General features: G+C 35.4%; 1 protein-coding gene across 5 annotated transcripts in view; it reads left to right on the top strand.

Moving 5' to 3' along the window:
• Window positions 1-21,542, top strand: part of SPATA6 (spermatogenesis associated 6) — a 197,143-nt gene that overhangs the window by 116,565 nt on the left and 59,036 nt on the right. For 2 of the 5 annotated variants that reach the window (XM_035252996.3, XM_035252994.3), the window contains 2 exons: window positions 2,912-3,096; window positions 6,941-6,992. The exons of 1 other annotated variant lie outside the window; for it this stretch is intronic. In XM_035252996.3, coding sequence (XP_035108887.2) covers window positions 2,912-3,096; window positions 6,941-6,992 — 237 coding nt within the window. Of the gene's footprint in view, window positions 1-2,911; window positions 3,097-6,940; window positions 7,041-21,542 lie in introns of all 5 variants that reach the window. 2 more of the 5 variants (XM_035252995.3, XM_035252993.3) reach the window with 1 other exon arrangement.

Below are 21,542 nucleotides of genomic sequence, written 5' to 3'. Positions count from 1 at the left end.
AGATGAAGTTGTCTGCCATCCAACATGTTTCAATTGACATTGAAATTGATAAAAAGAAAATAAGGCCAAGTGGCTCATATTTGGATATGTTCTAGAAATAACACTGTGACACCTTCCCCCACTTTTCTTTTTCTGTCTTGTCTTTTTTTTCCTTCTTCCTCTAGACAGAGTCTTGCTATGTCACCCAGGCTGGAGTGTAGTGGTGCAATCATAGCTCACTGCAATGTAGAACTCCTGAACTCAAGTGTTGCTCCTGCCTTGGCCCCCTGAGTACTTGAGACTACAGGTGTGAGCTACCTATTCTGTGTCTCTTAACATATGCACTTACATTGTTCACCATGAATCTCCTTGATCTTGTTTTTGACATTTACTGTGTTTTCTTTTGTCTCTGAATAGCTAAAAATGGAGCAATTTTATTTTTTTCTTTGATCTTGGTCACATATTTCTTGTTGGTCAGTTACTGAAGACTGTAACTGAGTCATTTGAACTATGTTCTATTAGGCTCTGGAATGAAAGCTTGATTCTCTCAGCTGACCACTGACTTATTATTTGTTATAATTTTGGAAAATACTGACAATTGTGGTAGTGTTAAAGCAAAATCTATGTTGGACTTATTTTTTAAAAACAAATGACATACATTTATTGGGTAACTAATTTATACACCTAGACATCCTGCAATATAGTTTAATTATGGAAAATCTATAAGTTAGCTTTTATTAAGGTTATTTTTCATGTGAGGGAATGAGTCTGCGAAGAATTAGATTGCTGTCTAAAAGGTAAAATATTTAACAAATAACACTGCTATAACATAAACTCTTCAAGGCAGGGACTTTGTTTTGTTCACTATTGTAGTCCCAAAACTTAGGACACGACTGGAAGTCAAATATTTGTTAAATGAATCCAACTCCTCTCCTCTTATTCTCTCTTGAACTCAACTCCAGATTTTTCACTCTCATCACCCCATTAAAGCTATTTTTTGTTGATGTTATCAATGACCTCACTGTTCCTAACATCAAAGGTCTCAGTCTTTTCTAACTTGACCTATCAAGTTATATTTACCCATTAGTTACTACTCTTTCTTTGAAATACATTGTTTATTTCCAAAACAACCAATTAGCTTGTTTCTTTCCCTTCTTCCCTGGATAATCTTCAGTAATGTTTTCTTTTCTTGTTTCAAGCCTCTGAATATTGGAGTATTCCCAGGGCTAATTATTCAGATATTTTCTACTTTTGATTTACTTCCTTGACAATATCACCCAGTGTCATATCTTTAAATACCATTTAGACTACAGTAATTACCAATTTATATTTTTATCCTGGACTTCCCCCCAGACTCTGCTCTAATGTATTGGATGATTAATAGATAGGCGAAGCTTAGTTTGTCCAAAACTAGACTCCTAATATCTTAATTTTCTATACTTACAATTGGAAGAGTATATCTAATTCATACAAACCCAACCCTTCTAGTTGATTAGGACATATAACCTTAGTGTCATCTTTGACATCGAGACCAGTAGTCTGTTGGCTGTGTCTTCTAAATATATTCTGAATCTTCTCACCTCCATTGTAATCATTCTGGCCCAAGCCAGCATCCTTTTCCAGATTTTGCTGCAATAGTTTGCTAGCTGATTTCCTGCCAGGACCCTTGGCCCCTCTGCAGACTGTTCTCAATATAATAGCCTGGGAGGTCCTATTTATAGAAGGAAAAAGTCAGGACAAATTTTTCTGTCAGAATAAAGGACTAAATTCTTAAAACCTACCTTTTAGACCCCATTTCTTACTACTCAGTCCAGCTCCACTGGCTCCCTTGCTAATATCAAGCAGGTCCTCTTACTACTCCCAAGATCTTTGCATTTATTTTTCTTTCTTCTGGCATAGTCTTTCTACAGATAATCTCCATGACTTAGGTCTTACAGTCTTTACTGAGGTCTTCATCTCTCTGTGAGGTTCCTACTGATTATCCCATTTAAAATTACAGCTCATTTCCTGCATCCTTTTTTTTTTTTTTTTTTGAGACAGGGTCTTGCTCTGTCTCCAGGCACCAGGCTGGAGGGCGGTGGTGTGATCTCTGCTCACTGCAACCTCTGCCTCCTGGGTTCAAGCAATTCTTCTGCTTCAGCCTTCCAAGTAGCTGGGACTACAGGCGTACGCCACCACGCCTAGCTAATTTTTGTATTTTTTTTAGTAGAGACGGGGTTTCACCATGTTGGCCAGGATAGTCTCAGTCTCTTGACCTGACCTAGTGATTTACCCACCTCTGCCTCCCAAAGTGCTGGGATTATAGGCGTGAGCCACCATGCCCGGCCTCCTGCAGCCCCTTTTTATCCCACCCATTGGCACTTAACCTCCTTCTTGTTTTACTTCTTCCCATGTTACTTAACATCTCTACTCATTTATCTTGGTATAGTTGTGTGTTTTACATTTATAACTTCTTATTGAATGTAAATTTTACCAGAATATAAGTTCCACAGGGGCAGGAATGTATTCATTTGTCTTTCCTGATTTGTTCATGTGTCTACACCCAGAACAAATAAAGTAGTGAATGAGTACTAGACCTGAATTTGAAACTAGTTTTGTTTGACCTGAAAGCTAATCTAGGCTACCATTTGGTTTATGTGGATATATTCTTTGTTTTAGATACCACACACCTATGCTAACCCCACCACTACTCAGAAGCCTTTTGAACTAATATTTTAGAAATTTTATATATAATGAACAATCTTGCTATATTTAATCTTACAGTGACTAATTACTATATTCTGAATTTTATCTTTAAATATAGCTGTGGCATATTTTTGTTGTATTTTATAAAAGCAGCGTTTGTGCACACGCATAATACTATGCATATTGTGTTACTATATATTATGTTTTATATATATGTGTGTATATCTATATATAATTTTTAAAACAGGTTATCAGAACACCCCATGGGAGAGACTTCAATGACTCTTTAGAAAAGTGTGAAGACTATCTAAGCCCAAGGTCATGTAGTAAGCCTCAGCATTCAGTGAGGACCTTACTAGTCCATTCAGCACCCTCAACAATGCCGAAGCATTCTCCAAGCCTTATGTTAAATAGAGCTTCTCTCAGAGAAAGGTAATTATGTGCTCTCTTTATTTCTGTACTGATCTTTGAATAATAAATATTAGAAAGAGAAACAGCAATTATGCATGTGAAATGAATATTTATGAAAATGTAATTTGATTTTAAGAGGCTTAAATTGTTTTTGTTTAGAATATATTACATATTAGATAGTGTTAGATAGTTCTTCCTTGCACAGTGCTCTAGAAGTGAGTTTATTAAATAGATAACCCTAACTACAGATTATAGCTATTAAAAGTGAAAAGTAGTGTATGTGATTGTTTTTAGTAGATTCAGAGGAATTTAATATTGTAGGTTTGCCTTAAGTATAAACACAACATAGATTATATGTTGTATTTAGTCATAATGGCTATCTACATATTGTTGGTAGATAGTATCTAGTTTTCTCAAACAACCTTCCCCCAACTCCCCAAGAGCATCTTAATTATGTAAAGATTCCAACTGTCCCTTTAAAAATACTATGGCAACCAGAGTCTAATTCTGTTATAATTTGGATGTGAAATAAATACTTCCTTTTCATAGATTTTAAAATTGAAATTGGAAATTCATTACCTCTGTTACAAATAGTAACATAGGAAACCATGTTTCTGTAATAAGTTGAAAATAAATCAATCCTGGTTAAAAAAATTAAGTAAGTTTTTTTCTATAAATAAGAGAAACACTGTCCAGAACATGGAAATCAGTGTAGCTTTACAGCTGGTGCTGAAGTAAGCTATAGTGTATTGGGGCCATCAGATATAATTAACAAAGATTTAATTAACTTTGGAGAATATATCAAAAATTTAACTAAAAACCGATGATTTTAACAACAGTGTGTTAGTTTGGATGCTGTGTTAAAACAAATCTATTCTAAACATATAGGTTTGTATGTTTTCTTATTAGTTTTGCACACATTCAAAATGTTTTATGGAGGCATGTTGTAGACCCCAATCCTGAGATATGGAATTTTGATTAAGGTTGCTTCTGGTCTCTTAGAATCATGCCTGTGGGGGTGGGGAGGGGATAATGGAATCGTTAGCATAGGTGCACACATATACAAACAACAACAACATAAACATCAAAAGTTCAGGAGAAATTCTGGAAGAGAGGTTTTTCTGCTGAAGTTGGTAACTTACATATGAATATTAGGGGACTTTCCTTGATTTTGTCATCTGTCCAGATGTTTAGAGGTACAGTTGGTGCTGCTTTCTTTTTATTGACTTTTAGAATTCATCTCTTGTGATTTTGTTGATTAGGTTCCTCATCACATTTGTACATTTTTCACAATTTTTTTAAGTCTGTATTTCCTTGGATATGTTTTTATACTTTTATTTTTCTATCTTTTCACATATTTTGCAGAACTTTCCGATTGTAAACTTACCACTATAATACGGTATTAATTTTAATTCTGTGTTAACTTTATCTTTGTATGCAATTCTGTTCCAGCTTTTGACTTCAGTCCTTTCCAGATTGATAAATTCTTCATTGAGGCTATATTGAAAAATTTTTTATTGATGATAGCTAAAGTTAGCTGTCCCTTTATTCATATTTCAGTGTGGGTAATGGCTTAGAGTAGATAGTGGTAGCATTTACACATTATTTTCACTCAGGATGATAGATATAGTAAGTTCTTTGTTAGAAGAAAATGAGTGATTCTAATGTTAAACATTACCTATTTTATCTATAACCTTAGAAAGGTTAGGTAATTTTAAAATAAAAGAATATAATAGCATTTTAGTTTTGAGTTTATCTAAATAAATTAACATTTTATTGGTGTACTCTCTGGGGCAGGCATGATAGATAAGCTTTTTTACTTTCACTAAAGCAGAGCACCTTTGATTTGAGTGTATTTTCTAAATATCTAGGTAAGTCTCTAAAGGAAGATAAAATGTCTAAGACATATTACTGGGAACAAAAACATTTTATTCTTTTCAATACTCAGTACCACATCTTTAAATATAAGACATTCTCTGAAATGGCTTTTTCTAGGCATTATACTTGTAAGGTGTTTATAGAATCTATTGAAATCAATAAACAATTGAAACTGATATAAATATAGATTGTATGTTCCAGGCGAAGTTGGAAGTTTTGCAGGGACACTGTATGAGAGAACATAGAGTTACAGGATTTTATCTGTGTAAATATTCATTGAAATTAAATAAGTTTTCTCTAAGATTGCAGTGAAATGCTGACTGCTTAATCATGTATATAAATAAACAGATTTTTAGAAACTTTCGCAGTTGCTTTAATCAAATTAATTTCTTTATTTATAGTGAAGGTGGTTTTTACTTTGTGCCCATTAAAAAAAAAATCCTCCAATAAAGTTAGCACAACATAAAATGGTTTCAATTTTGGTTATAAGAGTTATATTTCAGAAGCCGTTTTCTTCTCAGTATATAAATATTAATATTATAAATTAAAATTTGTGTGAGGTGTTGAGTTATTGCTAAAATTAGACCAAGAAATATTAGCAAATCTTATAAAGGAGCTGATATTCTTTTGAATCATGCTTAAAATCTTTTGATTTTTATAAAAATCAAACATTCCTTATACTACAGCACAGACTAGTGGATTCTCTAATAGTAGTATTGGAGAGATCCAGTGGATTCTTGGAACTGCGTAGTTGAATCTCAGATTTCCAAGATATGCTATATATATTGCAAATAACACAGTCTGCTAATACATTTTTTTTAGGTGCAATAGGACTTGCTTTTACCTATACAGGAGATTAAAATTCAGATAATTGATAATTCATTGAGTTATTCAACATACATTATGTAAAACATTTATCCTGTTTAGTAGTTTATACTTTGTGTAAAAATGCGATATTTTAGCTTTTAAGAATTAACTGGGCTCATGCCTGTAATCCCAGAACTTTGGGAGGCCAAGGAGGGCAGATCACAAGGTCAGGGGTTTGAAACCAGCTTGACCAACATGGTTAAACCCATCTCTACTAAAAGTACAAAAATTAGCCAGGTGTGGTGGTGGGCCCCTGTAATCCCAGCTACTCAGGAGGCTGAGGCAGGAGAATCACTTGAACCTGGGAGGTGGAGTTTGCAGTGAGCCAAGATCATGCCATTGCACTCCTGGGTGACAGAGTGAGACTCCATCTCAAAAAAAAAATGGGGGGGAGGGAAAACAGCAAAGATTTAAATAACATACCAACGTTTTAACTGTTTCTTTATATATAAAGGAATTATTAATAACACTTTATGCACTATGATTAGATAGAAATTTTTATTATTATATGAAATAAAGTTGTTTACCTATACTAATGTCAGTTTTGAACTTGAGAAGGGCATACAAAAGAGAAAGGAATGCTTTGTTTCTTCTTTCACATCTTTAATTTCAACCCTAGACACTAATAATAAAGTCGTATTTTTTATTTTTTAGATGCATTTACCCATAGCTGAGACTAGAGAGATGAGCTCATCTATGTTGAAAAGAAACCATCTATGTTGCTCTGTATTCTGAAAAAATAAGAGCATGATTAAATTTTAAATATTTTTATGTATTACACACATTTGGTTTCATTTAATAAAATTAGGTATTTTTTTCTCTGCAGAAAGGAATTTTTTTCACATAGTTTGAGGGTATGATTACTAGAGAATAGGAAGTATATGTAAAGGCATTGTACATAGAATTATTGTTTTAATATGAAAATCTGTATCTTTAATTATAGCTCCAAATAGTTATGTGTGGAAGTCATTAAAATGGTCAGATATATAAGTATGTTCTCCCAAATGTATGCCAACCTTTATTAAGACTATTTGTTGAACATACTGTGAAAACTTGATAGTATAGCTTAGAATCAGTACCTGATTTTAATAGTAAAATAAAACTTATTTTATGCCTACAGGTTTCATTCTGATTGGTGTTCACCTTCAAACTGCGATGAGATCCATGACCGGGTAAAAAATGTCTTGAAATCACATCAGGCTCATCCAAGACATTTATATGTTAGTTTCTAAAGTTTTCTCTTGAAGGTCAAGAAAACCACCAAAGATGCTTAAAGCTTACAATATTTAAAAAGAAAAAAAAAAAAAAGCTTACAATATTTAGTCACAGGGAAGAATAAAAAAAAAAAGAAAGCTCCATTTGATGGAAGTCAATGAGTTTTCCTCAAGGCAACATATTTAAATTCTTGGTCAACCTGTCATTATGCAAAATGTTTGACATAGACCATCTGATCTCTAAACAACATTAGTGATAATTATCTTATAAAGCTTCATTACATAGTGACTTGAGGATAATTCTTATACAGGCTTTATAATATGAGAACTCTTGTTTTGTGGCCCAATATAAAGCAATTTTATCCGCTGCAAACAGATTTAATTCTAATTGGTAGCATGAGGGGGTAGGTAGTGAGAGGTATGTAGTTTGAAGAAACTTCTCAGTTAATTTGTATGTTAGTTGAATAATTTAAAAGAGGAAAAGAGCAGGTAGGGTTTTTCAGGTTTAATATTAGAAAAAAATCTATATGAGGTTATTTTTTGAGAAAAAGCAGATAAACATTTATATACATTACAGCTGGGAAATAACTGTATTTTTTGTTTTTGATCTCTTGTTTCATTCATTAGTTTAAAAAGCAGTCTTTATCATCAATGTGTGTTGGATGCTAAGATTAGTCTTTGGGATATAAGAGGCTTATATGACCTTGGGATCAATTTTTACAGTTTTAAATTTCTATATACGTGCTATTTTTAAAATTAAACTTCTTTTTAAGGTATACATATAGAAAATGCACAAATAAGTAACAGCTTGATAAATTACAAAATTTGTCTCATGTAAACTACCTACCAGATCAAGAAATAAAACAGTTCTGCAGAAGCCTCTCTTGTTTCCTGCCAGCTACTGCCATTCCAAGAATAAACATTATCTAACGTCTAACAGTTATTTATCTTCTCACAGCAAAATATAATATTGCACGTTTTGAACTTTATAAAAATGGTATCCTGCAGTGTCTATCTACTTTTTTTATTCTTGTTTCTCTTTGGTTGCATTTTTGCAATTTAGACATCTTGTTTTACATAGCAGTGTAGCAGTAGTTCATTCTTGTTGCTATAAATAAAATTTATTCATACAGTACATTTTACTGTATGAAAATGCTACCATGGCTCTGGCCCTGGGAACTAACAACCTGGACGTCCACTCAAGAGACCTAATCTGAAAGTTGGTAAATTCAAAGACGACAGGAGGATACATTTACAATGACGGGAAGAAACCAGCGAAAAAAGCTGAGAATACTCAAAGTCAGAACGCCTCTCCCTCTAAAGATGATCACAGTTCCACATCGACAATGGGACAAGGCTTGTTGGAGAGCGAGCGCCTCCTGATGACAGAATCACTCTTCAAGGAATGGATAATAAGAAACTTCGGTGAGTTAAAAGAACATGTTGTAGCCCAATGTAAAGAAACTAGGAACTTTGAAAAAAGGTTTGATGAACTCCTATTGAGAATAGACAGAGAGGAGTATGAGTGAATTAATGGAACTGAAGAATACAATACAGGAATTCCGAGAAGTATGCACAGGTTTAAACACTCGAATTGTTCAAGCAGAAGAAGGGATATCAGAGGTCAAAGTCCAACTTAATGAAATAAAACGTGAAGAAAAGATTAGAGAAAAAAGGATAAAAAGGAATGAGCAAAGTCTCCAAGAAATGTGGGACTATGTGAAAAGACCAAATTTACGTTTGATAGGTGTACCTGAATGCGACGGAGAGAATGAATCCAAGCTGGAAAATACCCTTCAGGATATTATTCAGGAAAATTTTCCTAAACTAGCAAAGCAGGTCAGTATTCAACCCCAGGTAATACAGAGAACACCACAAAGATATTCCTCAAGAAGAGCAACCCCAAGGCACATAATCGTTAGATTCACCAGGGTTGAAACGAAGGAGAAAATACTAAGGGCAGCCAGAGAGAAAGGTCAGATTACCCACAAAGGCAAGCCTATCAGACTTACAGCAGATCTCTCAGCAGAAACTCTATAAGCCAGAAGAGAGTGGGGACCAATATTCAACATCCTCAAAGAACGGAACCTTCAGCCCAGAATTTCATATCCAGCCAAACTAAGGTTCACAACTGAAGGAAAAATAAAATCTTTTATGAACAAGCAAGCACTCAGAGATTTTATTACCACCAGGCCTGCTTTACAAGAGCTTCTGAAAGAAGCATTACACACAGAAAGAAACAACCAGTATTAGCCTTTCTGAAAATACACCAAAAAGTAAAGAGCACCAACATAAAGAAGAATTTACACCAATGAATGGATAAAACAGCCAGTTAACATCAAATGGCAGTAACCCTAAATTTAAATCAACTAAATCCTCCAATCAAAAGACAGCCAAAACCCAACGGCATGTTACATCCAGACCTGTTTCACATGCAAGGTTACACAAAGACTCAAAACAAAGGGATGGAGAAAGATTTACCAACCAAATGGAGAGCAAAAATAAATAATAAATAAAAAGCAGGAGTTGCAAATCTCGTATCGGATAAAATAGATTTTAAAGCAACAAAGATACAGTGGTAAAAGGATCAATGCAACCAGAGCTAACGATCCTAACACCCAGATACATAAAGACTTAGACTCAATGAGACAGAAAATTTATAAGGATATCAAGGACTCGAACTCAGATCCATAACAAGTAAACAATAAATATTTATAGAGCTCCCCACTTCAAATACACAAAATATACATTCTTGTCAATTCCACATCACACCTACTCATAAGTTTAAATGAAACATTGATTGGCCATTATTAATACCCAATTTTTTTCAAAATAAAGCAATATTTCCATTTACTCTCCCTCTTTCTTCCTCTCCTTTACTTATTTATTTATTTTTCTTTTCTTCTCTCAAAAAAAAAGAAATCAACTTGTAAACCTCTAGATCCAGGTCAGCAATGTCTCTCTCATTGCTTGATTTCTTTCCTTCCCTTCCCTCCCTCCCTCCCTCCCTCCCCCATCTTCCCTTCCTTCCTTCCTTCATCCCTTCCTTTCTCCCTCCCTTCCTGCCTTCCTCCCCCCCCCACAAAAAAAAGCTACCATTTATTTATTCATTCCCCCATTGATGGGCATTTGATTTGTTTTGGGTTTGGGATATTATAGAGCTGCTGTGAGCAGTATGCACATATCTTGGGTGACATTGCATATATTTTATTCTACCAGTGGAATTAATCAGAGGGAATGTGTACACTCAGCTTTAATAGATGCTATCAAAGAATGTTGCACATGGTTTTAACAGTTACCTTCCCACTACCAATGTGGGAGAGTTCTACTTGTTTCTCATCCTCATTACTCCTTTGATTGACTGCTTGTGTGTGTGTGTGCATGCGTGTCTGTGCTTATATGTGTTTTCATTTGGCATTTTGATAAGTGAAAGGTAATTTATCACATAATAGTTTTAAGTTGCTGTTTCCAATGACAAGTGAATATTATTGGCCTTTTGTATATCCTCTTTTGTGTTCAAGTTATTTGTTCATTTTTCTACTGGATTGTCTATTTTTCATTTTTAGGTGAGTTCTTAGATATGTTTTGCAATTTTCTTTTCCTACTCTGTGTCTTATCTTTTTACTCTTAATGCCAATGGATACAATTGATCATTTTTCCTTTTTGATTAGTATTTTTATAATTTTTATCTACTTCAAGACTTTCTCCTATGTTTTATTCTAAAGTCTTTTTTTCTTTAACATTTAAATATATGAATTATTTGGAATTACTTTTTTCCACATAGTGGTAGATAGGGGTCACATTGCAAGAAAGGGTCAAGTCTTATGACTATAGATTTGTCTGTTTTACTTTCTGGTTCTCTTAATTTTGTTTTATAAATTCACTACTAGTCTTGCACATCCCTGAAAGTAGAAGAAGGAAAACTTTCCAAGTCATTGTATGAAGTTGATATTTACTGTAATGCTATAACCAGAAAACAACATTACAAGTAAAGAAAAATACAGACCAATGGCCCTCATGAATGTATATACAACAATTCCCAACAACATAGTAGCAAATTAAATCCATCTGTATTTAAAAATGAAAATATATCATAATCAAGTGGACTTATTCCAGAAATGCAGAGTAAACTCATTCTATTAACTGATTAAGAAAAAGCATATGTATTTTTTAAAGAGAAAAAAGAAAGGAAAAAAAAGAAGAAAGAAAAAGAATGAAAGAGAGAAAGAAAGAGGAAGAGAGAACGGGAATCTTGCTCTATTGCCCAGGCTAGAATGCAGTCTAAAAATGGGTATTAAAAACCTCTTTTATGCCAATAAATGTACTTAACAATGGAGACAGGAAGGAATAAGGGAGGAAAACAACAAGCAGCCAACCAATATTTCATTTAAACCTATGAAATGCTATGCAATTGCTGAGGAGTGATTTACTTCCAATTTTGTGGTCACTTTTAGAATAGGTGTGATGTGATACTGAGAAAAATGTATGTTTTGGGGATTTGGGGTGGGGAGTTCTGTAAACGTTTATTAAGTTTACTTATTCCAGGTCTGAGTTCAAGTCCTGGATATCCTTGTTAATTTTCTGTCTCGTTGATCTGTCTAATATTGACAATGTAGTGTTAAAGTCTCCCACTGTTATTATGTGGGAGTCTAAGTCTCTTTGTAAGTCATTAAGAACTTGCCTTATGTATCTGGGTGCTCCTGTATTGGGTATGTATATATTTAGGATCGTTAGCTCTTCTTCTGGCATTGATCCTTTTACCATTATGTAATGTCCTTCTTTGTCTCTTTTGTTTTTTATTGCTTTAAAGTCTATTTTATCAGAGATGAGAATTGCAACTCCTGCTTTTTTTGGGGGTGGGGGCTCTCCATTTGGTTGGTAAATCTTCCTCCATCCCTTTGTTTTGAGTCTTTATGTATCCTTGCATATGAGATGGGTCTGGATGCAGCATACTGATGGGTTTTGGCTTTTTATCCAATTTGCCTGTCTGTGTCTTTTGCTTGGGGCATTTAGACCATTTAAACTTAGAATTGATATTGATATATATGAGTTTAATACTGCCATTTAATGCTAGCTGGCTGTTTTGCCCATTAGTTGATGTAAATTCTTCATTATGGTGATGCTCTTTACCTTTTGGTATGTTTTTGGAATGGCTGATACTGGTTGTTCCTTTCTATGTGAGCTTCTTTCGGAAGCTCTTGTAAAGCAGGCCTGGTGGTGATGAAATCTCTTGAGTACTTGCTTGTTCACAAAAAATTTTATTTTTCCTTCACTTATGAAGCTTACTTTGGCTGGATATTAAATTCTGGGTTGAAAGTTCTTTTCTTTAAGGATGTTGAATATTGGCCCCCACTCTCTTCTGGCTTGTAGGGTTTCTGCTGAGAGATCTGCTGTGAGTCTGACAGGCTTCCCTTTGTGGGTAACCTGACCTTTCTCTCTAGCTGCCCTTAGTATTTTCTGCTTCATTTCCACCCTGGTGAATCTAACAATTGTGTGCCTTGGGGTTGCTCTTCTTGAGGAATATCTTTGTGGGGTTCTCTGTATTACCTGGAGTTGAGTATTGTCCTGCCTTGCTAGGTTGGGAAAGTTTTCCTGGATAATATCCTGAAGAATATTTTCCAGCTTGGATTCATTCTTTTCGTCACATTCAGGTACACCTATCAAATGTAGATTAGGTCTTTTCACATAGTCCCATATTTCTTGGAGACTTTGCTCATTCCTCTTTAGCCTTTTTTCTCTGACCTTGTCTTCTCATTTTATTTCATTAAGTTGGTCTTCTCTGATATCCTTTCTTCTGCTTGATCAATTCAACTGTTAAAACTTGTGCATACTTCACAGAGTTCTCATATTGTGTTTTCAGCTCTGTTAATTCACTTATATTCCTCTCCAAATTGTCTATTCTTGTTAGCTTTTCATCAAACCTTTTTTCAAGGTTCTTAGTTTCTTTGCATTGGGTTAGAACATGTTCTTTTAGCTCACAGAAGTTTCTTATTATCCACCTTCTGAAGCCTGATTCTGTCAATTCATCACATTCATTCTCCATCAGGCCTTGTTCCGTTGCTGATGAGGAGTTGCGATCCCCTGTGGAAGGAGAGATATTCTGATTTTGGGTGTTTTCAGCCTTTTTGTGCTGGTTTCTTCCTATCTTTGTGGATTTACCCGCTTGTCGTCTTTGTAATTGCTGACTTTCAGATTGGGTCTCTGACTGGACATCGAACTTGTTGGTGCTGAAATTTTTTCTGTTTCTTAGTTTTTCTTCGGAGGACACCCCTCCCCCAGAGAGTTGGACCTTCCCAGGTTCAGCTGCGCTTGCTGTGAAACTCTCAATCTTCAGCACTTCCAATTGCTATTTTTTTTTTTTGTGGGGGTGGGACCAATTGAGCCTGATCACCTGGCTCCCTGTCTCAGAGCCTCTTCTTCTTCTTCTTTTTTTTTTTTTTTAGTTGAATGGTCGACTATCTCCCTGGTGTTCCAGTCGCCCTCTGAAAAGGTGCCAGAATCAGTGTAAATTTCCCCTGTGGCGACCCACTGCACTGGCTGAAACAGCAGTGTTGAGATTCGTGGCGCTTTCCTGCCAAGGAATCTTCTGGTCTGGCTGTCTGCTTCAGTCCCCTTTTCAATCAGCTGAATGGGTGACTCTGCCTTCCCGGAGCTCCAAACGCCAATTAAAAGGGCACCCAGTCCCGTATACTCCATACTGAGAACTGCCACACCAGGGTACTGGCAAAGCAGCTGCACCGGCCCAAAGAGTCAAGCTGGCAACCCATGGGGCTCCTCGGTTGGGAATCTCCTGGTCTGTGGGCAACAAAAATTTGTCTGGAAGTGTGGTGTCCACTCACTCTGTGCACTTTCACTGGGAGCTACATTCCTGAGCTGCTGCTAATCGGCCATCTTGGAGCTCTCTCCCAAAAAAGCATAGTTTTTCTATGTAGTTTCAGCAGACACAGAAAAAGCATTCAATAAAATTAAACTCCATTCATGATAAAAACGTTTAGTAAAGTGGGAGTAGAAGCAAACTTCCTTTGAGCATCCATTGAAAATCTATAGCTAACATTATACTTATTGGTGAGAGACTGAATGCTTTTCCCCAAGTTCAGAAACAAGGCATTGTTTCCTTTAGCATCATACTGAGAATCTTAGGCAATGTAATATGGCAAGAAAAATGAGCATCATAAAGATTAGAAAGGCAGAAACAACTATAGTTGCTGAAGATATGATTATTTACGTAGAAAACACTAAAGCATCTACAGAAAAGCTCCTAGAAATAGTGAATGAGCAAGGTCACAGAAAGAATGAAAATAAATTTTTTTCTATATACCAGCAATAAGCAGTTGAAATTTTAACTTAGATAATTTATACCATTTACAATAGAAGCAGTAATTTAAGTGGTTAGCTAAAATTCTGAACTTTCTGTATGCTGAGAACTAGAAAACAGTATTGAAAGAAATCAAGGAAAAGAGAAAATAGAGTTGACATAACACATTCATGGATGGGAGGATTCAATATTTGAATCTCAATTTGATATCTAGATTTTATGCAATCTTAAAATTCCAGCACATGTTTTTTAGTAGATGTTGACAAACTTATTCAACAATGTGTATGAAAGGCAAAGGAACTTGAAACATCAAAACAATCTGAAAACTAATGAAGTTGGAGGACTCACTGCCTAATTTTAAGATTTTTACAGTAAAGCACAGTAATGAAGATCACAAATGTCAAAGGAATAGAATAGAGATTCCAGAAACAGACCCACGTAAATACTGTCAACTGATTTAGACAAAAGTATAAAGCCAATTACATGTTGACTTTGTTTTTGTTATTTTTAAACAAATCGTTCTGGATTTTTATTTTAAAGCCACTTGGCATGTAATTCAAAATAGATCATAGACCTTCAATGTAAAAATTCTAGAGAAAAACATAACAGAAAATCTGTGTAATTTAAGTTTGGCAATGAGTTTTTAGATTTGATAGCAAGTACAACATCCATAAAGTTAAAAATATTTATAAATTTTATCTCATTTGCTCTGTGAAAGTCACTATTAAGAGAAAAGAAAGGCCACAAGTCGGATGAAAATATTTTAAAATCATATGTATGAATTAGGACTTGTATCTAGAATTAGAGGGAAAAAAGCACAAAACAGCCATCCAAACTTAACAAAAAGAAAACAAATAACCAAATTAAATAATGGACGAAAGACCTGAACAGGCATTCCACCAAAAAGACACATTAAAATATGCTCAATTCAACATGGAAATGCAAATTAAACCCATAATGAGAGGCTGGGCACAGTGGCTCATGCCTGGTAATCCCAGCACTTTGGGAGACTGAGGCAGGCAGATCCCACGGTCAGAAGTTCGAGACCAGCCTGGCCTATATGGTGAAACCCCGTCTCTACTAAAAATAGGAAAAAAATTAGCCAGGTGTGTGGTGGTAGGCACTTGTAGTCCCAGCTGCTTGGGAGGCTGCGGCAGAGAATGGCTTGAACTTGGGAGGTGGAGGTTGCAGTGACCAGAGACCACACCACTGCACTTCAGCCTGGGTGACAGAGCGAAACTCCACCTCAAACAAAACTATAATGAGATACCACCATACACCTGTTAGAATCATTAAATAAAAAGAACAAAATTATGCTGACAAGGACATGGACCAACAGGAATGCCATTTGATGTTGGTGGGAATACCAATGGTATGGCCACTATAGAAGACAGTTTTTAATAAAATTAAATGTATACTTATCATATGAACTGGCAATCCTACTCCTAGGTCTTTATCCAAATGAATTGAAAATTTATGTTCACACAAAAATTTGTACACAAATATTTATAGAAACTTTATGGTTGCCAACAACTGGAGACAACAAAGATGCCCTTTATTGGCAGATGGTGAACAAACTATGGTACATCTATGCTCAATGGAATACTCAACAATAAAAAGAATGATCTATTAATTCACACAACATGATGAATCTTAAATATAGCTTGCTAAATGAAAGAAGCCAGATCCCCAAAGCTACATGTATGAATTTATTTATATGACATTATTGAACTGAGGAGGGGGACAGAAGATGTTGACTACAAAAGAGACCAGCCTGACAGGGAAATTTTGGGGTTTAAGGAACTGTTGTTATTGGTGTGGGAGTTACCAATACATAACTGTGTATTTGTCAAAACTCTTAGAAATGTACATCAGAGTTAACTTTACTATATGAAAATTAAAAGAAAAAATCAAGCATGATGTTGTGTCATGCAAGGATGTCATGACTATCATGATTAATGAATATAACAATTTTAAAATGTAAGACGTTTGAATTAACTGCCTCGAATAACTGAAATATGATGTTTTAAATGCATACAGTAAGGCTAAGACAAAAAGAACTACATAATCACTATATTCTGGTCCAGGGGTCAGCAAACTTTTTCTATAGACAGTAAGATAGATGTTAAATACTTTTTACTTTTTGAGTCATAGTATCCCTGTGTCAACTACATAGCTGTGTGGTTACAGCAAGAAAGCAATCATATACAATATGTAAGCAAATGAGCATTTCTGTATACAAAGAAAACTTTATCATTGTGCACTAAAATGTGAATTTCATACAATTTTCATTAATTTTTATAAAATATTCTATTTTATAGTCATTTACAAATGTAAATACTACTCTTAGCTTTTATATCATACTAAAATAGGCAAAGGGCCAGTTTTGCCCCTGTGATCTGTGGTTTGATAACCCCTGCTCTAGTAGATAAATGTGTTTCATACAGTGATATGAATTACCAATTCTGAAAATATTTTACACATGTATTAGAGTTGAACCAATAAGTAAATACACTCTAGATAAAGACAGTAGATTTCTCACTGTCAGAAAAAGAACCCAGGAGGATGAAGGCTAGAATGAACCCTGTGATGTTGGGTTAGAGTTTGACATAAGTTTTAATTCATGTTTATTTTAAAATATATACAAATAGATTGGTTCAGAAATAAATATGGATATGAATGTATACCTCACTTAGTATACATACATATTTCCTATCTCTGTCCTTCAAAAGGGCAGGAGCAGTGACAACAGCAATGAGCACACCCAGATCCCAGATCTTGGTTTCTAAAAAAACTTTTTTCAAATAAAAGTTGCCAGCGCTCTTGTAACAATGGCCAATTCTGGGGCTGAGGTAGGAAAAATACAAGATTAAAATGGAACATCTTGTAGTGTAGAACATTAAGAACTGTTCAAAAAAGGTGATAGGGAGAAGGGGCATATCAACAGGACACAGAAGCCAAACTAAATGAGCCTCTGGTGATCAGTGTTGGAATAATACTATACAAAGCAGTAGCGTTGGATTATAATTCAAAGAATAAAATAAATATCCAAGAGTCCATAGTGATATAAGTGAAACAATGAATAAGAATGAGAATGGACAAATCTTCATTACAGAATTCTAAATAAGTGATTATGAATATTGTTCCCCTCTACAGGAAGTGGAGCTTACTTTCTGTCCCCTAGAGTGAGTACTGGAGTGATACTGGACTTAGTGACTTGCTTCTAATGAGTAGTGGATGGAAAGGACAAATAGTAGCTTTGGTAGAGATATTGGAAATCACCCAATAGGTTCTTCCACTGCCCACAAAAGCTAGTACACTGAGAAAAGCAGGAGTTGCAATACAGAAAGTATTAATAATTACAGGACCAGTCAGTGAGGAGATGGGCGATATTTCCCACATCTGCCTCTCTGAGAATTCAGAGGCTAGTGTTTGTTTGTTTGTTTGTTTATTTATTTTTTTAGACGGAGTTTCGCTGTTGTTACCCAAGCTGGAGTGCAATGGCGTGATCTCGGCTCACCGCAACCTCCGCCTCCTGGGTTCAGGCAATTCTCCTGCCTCAGCCTCCTGAGTAGCTGGGATTACAGGCACGTGCCACCATGCCCAGCTAATTTTTTGTATTTTTAATAGAGACAGGATTTCACCATGTTGACCAGGATGGTCTTGATCTCTTGACCTCGTGATCCACCTGCCTCGGCCTCCTAAAGTGCTGGGATTACAGGCTTGAGCCACCGCGCCCAGCCTAACGGGTTTTTCATAGCATATATTGACTTGTTTATACAGTATGGATATCATGGTGTTTTAATTTTAGTATAAGTCTGTTCCTTTCTTATGTTCCTACTGATATATTTGGGGATAAATCTACTGTTTTCTATTTGCACTACCTGTTCTGTAGTATTTCCTTTTTTTCCTCTTTTGGGTTAAGTTATATTGTTATTTAATTTTTCTACCATTATTAACTAGGGATAATTTTTTTCTATTCATTTGATGATAACTTTAAAGATTAAAACAAGTATTCTTATTAAAGTTTAATATAAATGAATGAATATGTTAATTTTATTTATTCCCCTTCTGACTTGACAATGTTTGCCAACCCCTGCTTTTGTATTTGTATTCTTGTAGAATTTTTCCATAAGATTTTGATGATACAGCTTCTGTGGTATAAGCATGTTCCATTGTTATCTGCAGTTTTTCTCTAAATTGGTATCTTTAAATTGGGATCTAGAAACTTAATCAAGTTCAATTTTTATTTCAGAACTTTGGCCAGTGGGAAACTCTTCACGTCTTTATGTCTTGCAAGTCTTTTGTTGTTGTTGTTGTTGTTGTTTGTTTCTTTGTTTTTGAGACGGAGTTTCGCTTTTGTTGCCCAGACTGGAGTGTAATGGCGCAATCTCAGCTCACCGCAACCTCTGCCTCCCGGGTTCAAGCAATTCTCCTGCCTCAGCCTCCCAAGCAGCAAGGATTACAGGGATGCGCCACCAGCCCAGCTAACTTTGTATTTTTAGTAGAGACAAGGTTTCTGCATTTTGGCCAGGCTGGTCTCCAACTGCCGACCTCAGGGGATCCACCCGCCTCTGCCTCTCAAAGTGTTGGGATTACAGGCGTGAGCCACCGTGCCTGGCCCTTGCAAGTCTTTTTATGTGGCCATAATAGGCTTTAACAGTCCCAGACTCATCGTGTACATTTCATCACACACAAGTCAAATCAGCCATTATTATAAGAAACTGGTTTGTTTTAATGGGAAGTTAAATTTAAAGACTGAAATATGTACACTAGTAATGCTTAGTGTTGTAGGATTGGCCATTTGTTTTAGGTCTTTTCAATGGACACAAGTAGGAGAGATGTGCTTTTAAGCATAAAATACTTTATATATTGAAATTCAAAATTCGGACCACAGGTTATTTCCTTAACTTCTTATATTTTACCTGTATTTTCTTTTTTTTCATACCAAGATTCCCAAATCTCAAGGGTACCAGAGATGGTAGAATTAGGATATTACCCAAGTCCTCACTGATGGTGAATAAAATATTTTCAGGACAAAATAGCAAACTGTCATCAAAGATATGATTGTTGCAAACAGTTTAAAAAATTTTTACATACACATTTCACATTTTTCCCCTCCACTTTTGTGTACTGTACACTTTCCATAATACTCTTTATTTAGAGTTAGTACTGCCTGTAAATATTTAATGTGCATTCGCTATTAATGTCAATGTCTTCCTCAATGTTTTGGTTGCCTGAAACTCTAGTAGATTCCCAAGGAAAGCTCTCATGAGATCAGTATCCTTGAGTTCTTGTTGCTGGGTCATGACATTTTTTTTTATAGCCTTTATGCCTTTAGTTTGGCTTTTTTTTGTTTTGTTTGTTCTGAGATAGAGTGTTACTCTGTTGCCCAGGCTAGAGTGCATTGATGCAATCTAAGCTCACTGCAACCTCTGCCTCCTGGGTTCAAGCAATTCTCCAGCCTCAGCCTCCCAAGTAGCTGGGATTATAGGTGCCTGCTGCCATGCCCAGCTAATTTTTGCATTTTTAGTAGAGATGGGGTTTCATCATGTTGGCCAGGCTGGTCTCAAACTCCTGACCTCAAGTGATCCGCCTGCCTTGGCTTCCCAAAGTGCTGGGATTACAGACGTAATCTGTTATTTTTTGACTTTTAAATGATAGCCATTGTGACTGGTATGCGATGCTATCTTCTTGTTGTTTTGATTTAAATTTCTCTAATGATTAGTGATATTGTACATTTTTTTCATATGCTTGTTGGTGCATTGTATACCTTCTTCTGGAAAGTTGTCTGTTCATGTCCTTTGACCACTTTTTAATGCCATTGTTCATTTTTTGCTTATGTATTTATTTAAGTTTCCTGTAGATTCTAGATGTGAGCTCTTTGACAGATGTATGATTTACAAATGTTTTCTTCCATTCTGTAAGTTTTCTGTTTACTCTGTTAACAGTTACAAATGTCTTTCATATAATTAGGCCCCATTTGTCATTTTTGCTTTTGTTGCAATTGCTTTGGACATTTTCCATCATGAAATTTTTGCCAGTTCCTTTGTCCAAAATGGTATTATCTAGGTTATCTTCCAGAGTTTTTACAGTTATGGGGTTTACATTTAGGTCTTTAATCAGTCTTTAATTGATTTTTGCATATGGTTTAAGGAAGTTGGCCAGTTTCGATCTTCAGCTAGCCAGTTATTCCAGCAACATTTATTGAGTAGGGAGTCCTTTCCTCATTGCTTGTTTTTGTCAGCTTTGTCAAATATCAGATGGCTGTAGGTGAGTGGCTTTATTTCTTGTCTCTCTCTTCTGTTTTGTTGGCCTATGTGTCTACTTTTGTACCAGTACCATGCTGTTTTGGTTACTCTAGCCTTGTAGTATGGTTTGAGGTTGGGCATTGTAATTCCTCCAGCTTTTACCTTTTTGCTTAGGATTGCTTTGGGTATTCAGGCTCTTTGTTGTTGTTGTTCCATATGAATTTTAGAATAGATTTTTCTAATTACTTGAAGAATGTCATTGGTAGTTTGATAGGAATAGCACTGAATCTGTAAATTGCATTGAGCAGTATGGTCATTGAGCATGGAATTTTCTTTCATTTTTGGGTGTCATCTCTGATTTTTTGAGCAGTTTTGTAATTCTTGTTGTAGAGATCTTTCACCTCTCTGGTTAGCTGTATTTCTAGGTATTTTATTCTTTTTGTGGCAGTTGTCAATGGGATTGTGTTCCTGATTTGGCTCTTGGCTTGGGTGCTGTTAGTAAATAGGAATGCTACTGATTTTTGTACATTGATTTTGTATCTTAAAACTTTACTGAAGTTGCTTATCAGCTCAAGGAGCTTTGGGGCCAAGACCACTGGGCTTTTAAAATATGGAATCGTGTCATATACATAAGGGATAGTTTTACTTCTTCTTTTCCTAGCTGGATGCCTTTTATTTATTTATTTCTCTTTCCTGATTGCTCTGGCCAGGACAAAATACTATGTTGAATAGGAGTGGTGAGAGAGAGCATTCTTTTCTTATGCTGGTTTCCAAGCAGAATGCTTCCAGCTTTTGTTCATTCATTGTGATGTTAGCTTTGCATTTGTCATTGATGGCTTTTACTGTTTTGAAGTATGTTCCTTCAATGCCAAGTTTCTTTAGGATTTTTAACATGAAGGATTGTTGAATTTTATCAAAAGTCTATTCTGTATTTGTTGATAT

The sequence above is a fragment of the Callithrix jacchus genome, chromosome 7, assembly GCF_049354715.1.
Source record: "Callithrix jacchus isolate 240 chromosome 7, calJac240_pri, whole genome shotgun sequence".
NCBI lineage: Eukaryota > Metazoa > Chordata > Mammalia > Primates > Cebidae > Callithrix > Callithrix jacchus.
Note: the sequence above shows the minus strand (reverse complement) of the source record. Positions and strands in the feature narration are given on the sequence as shown.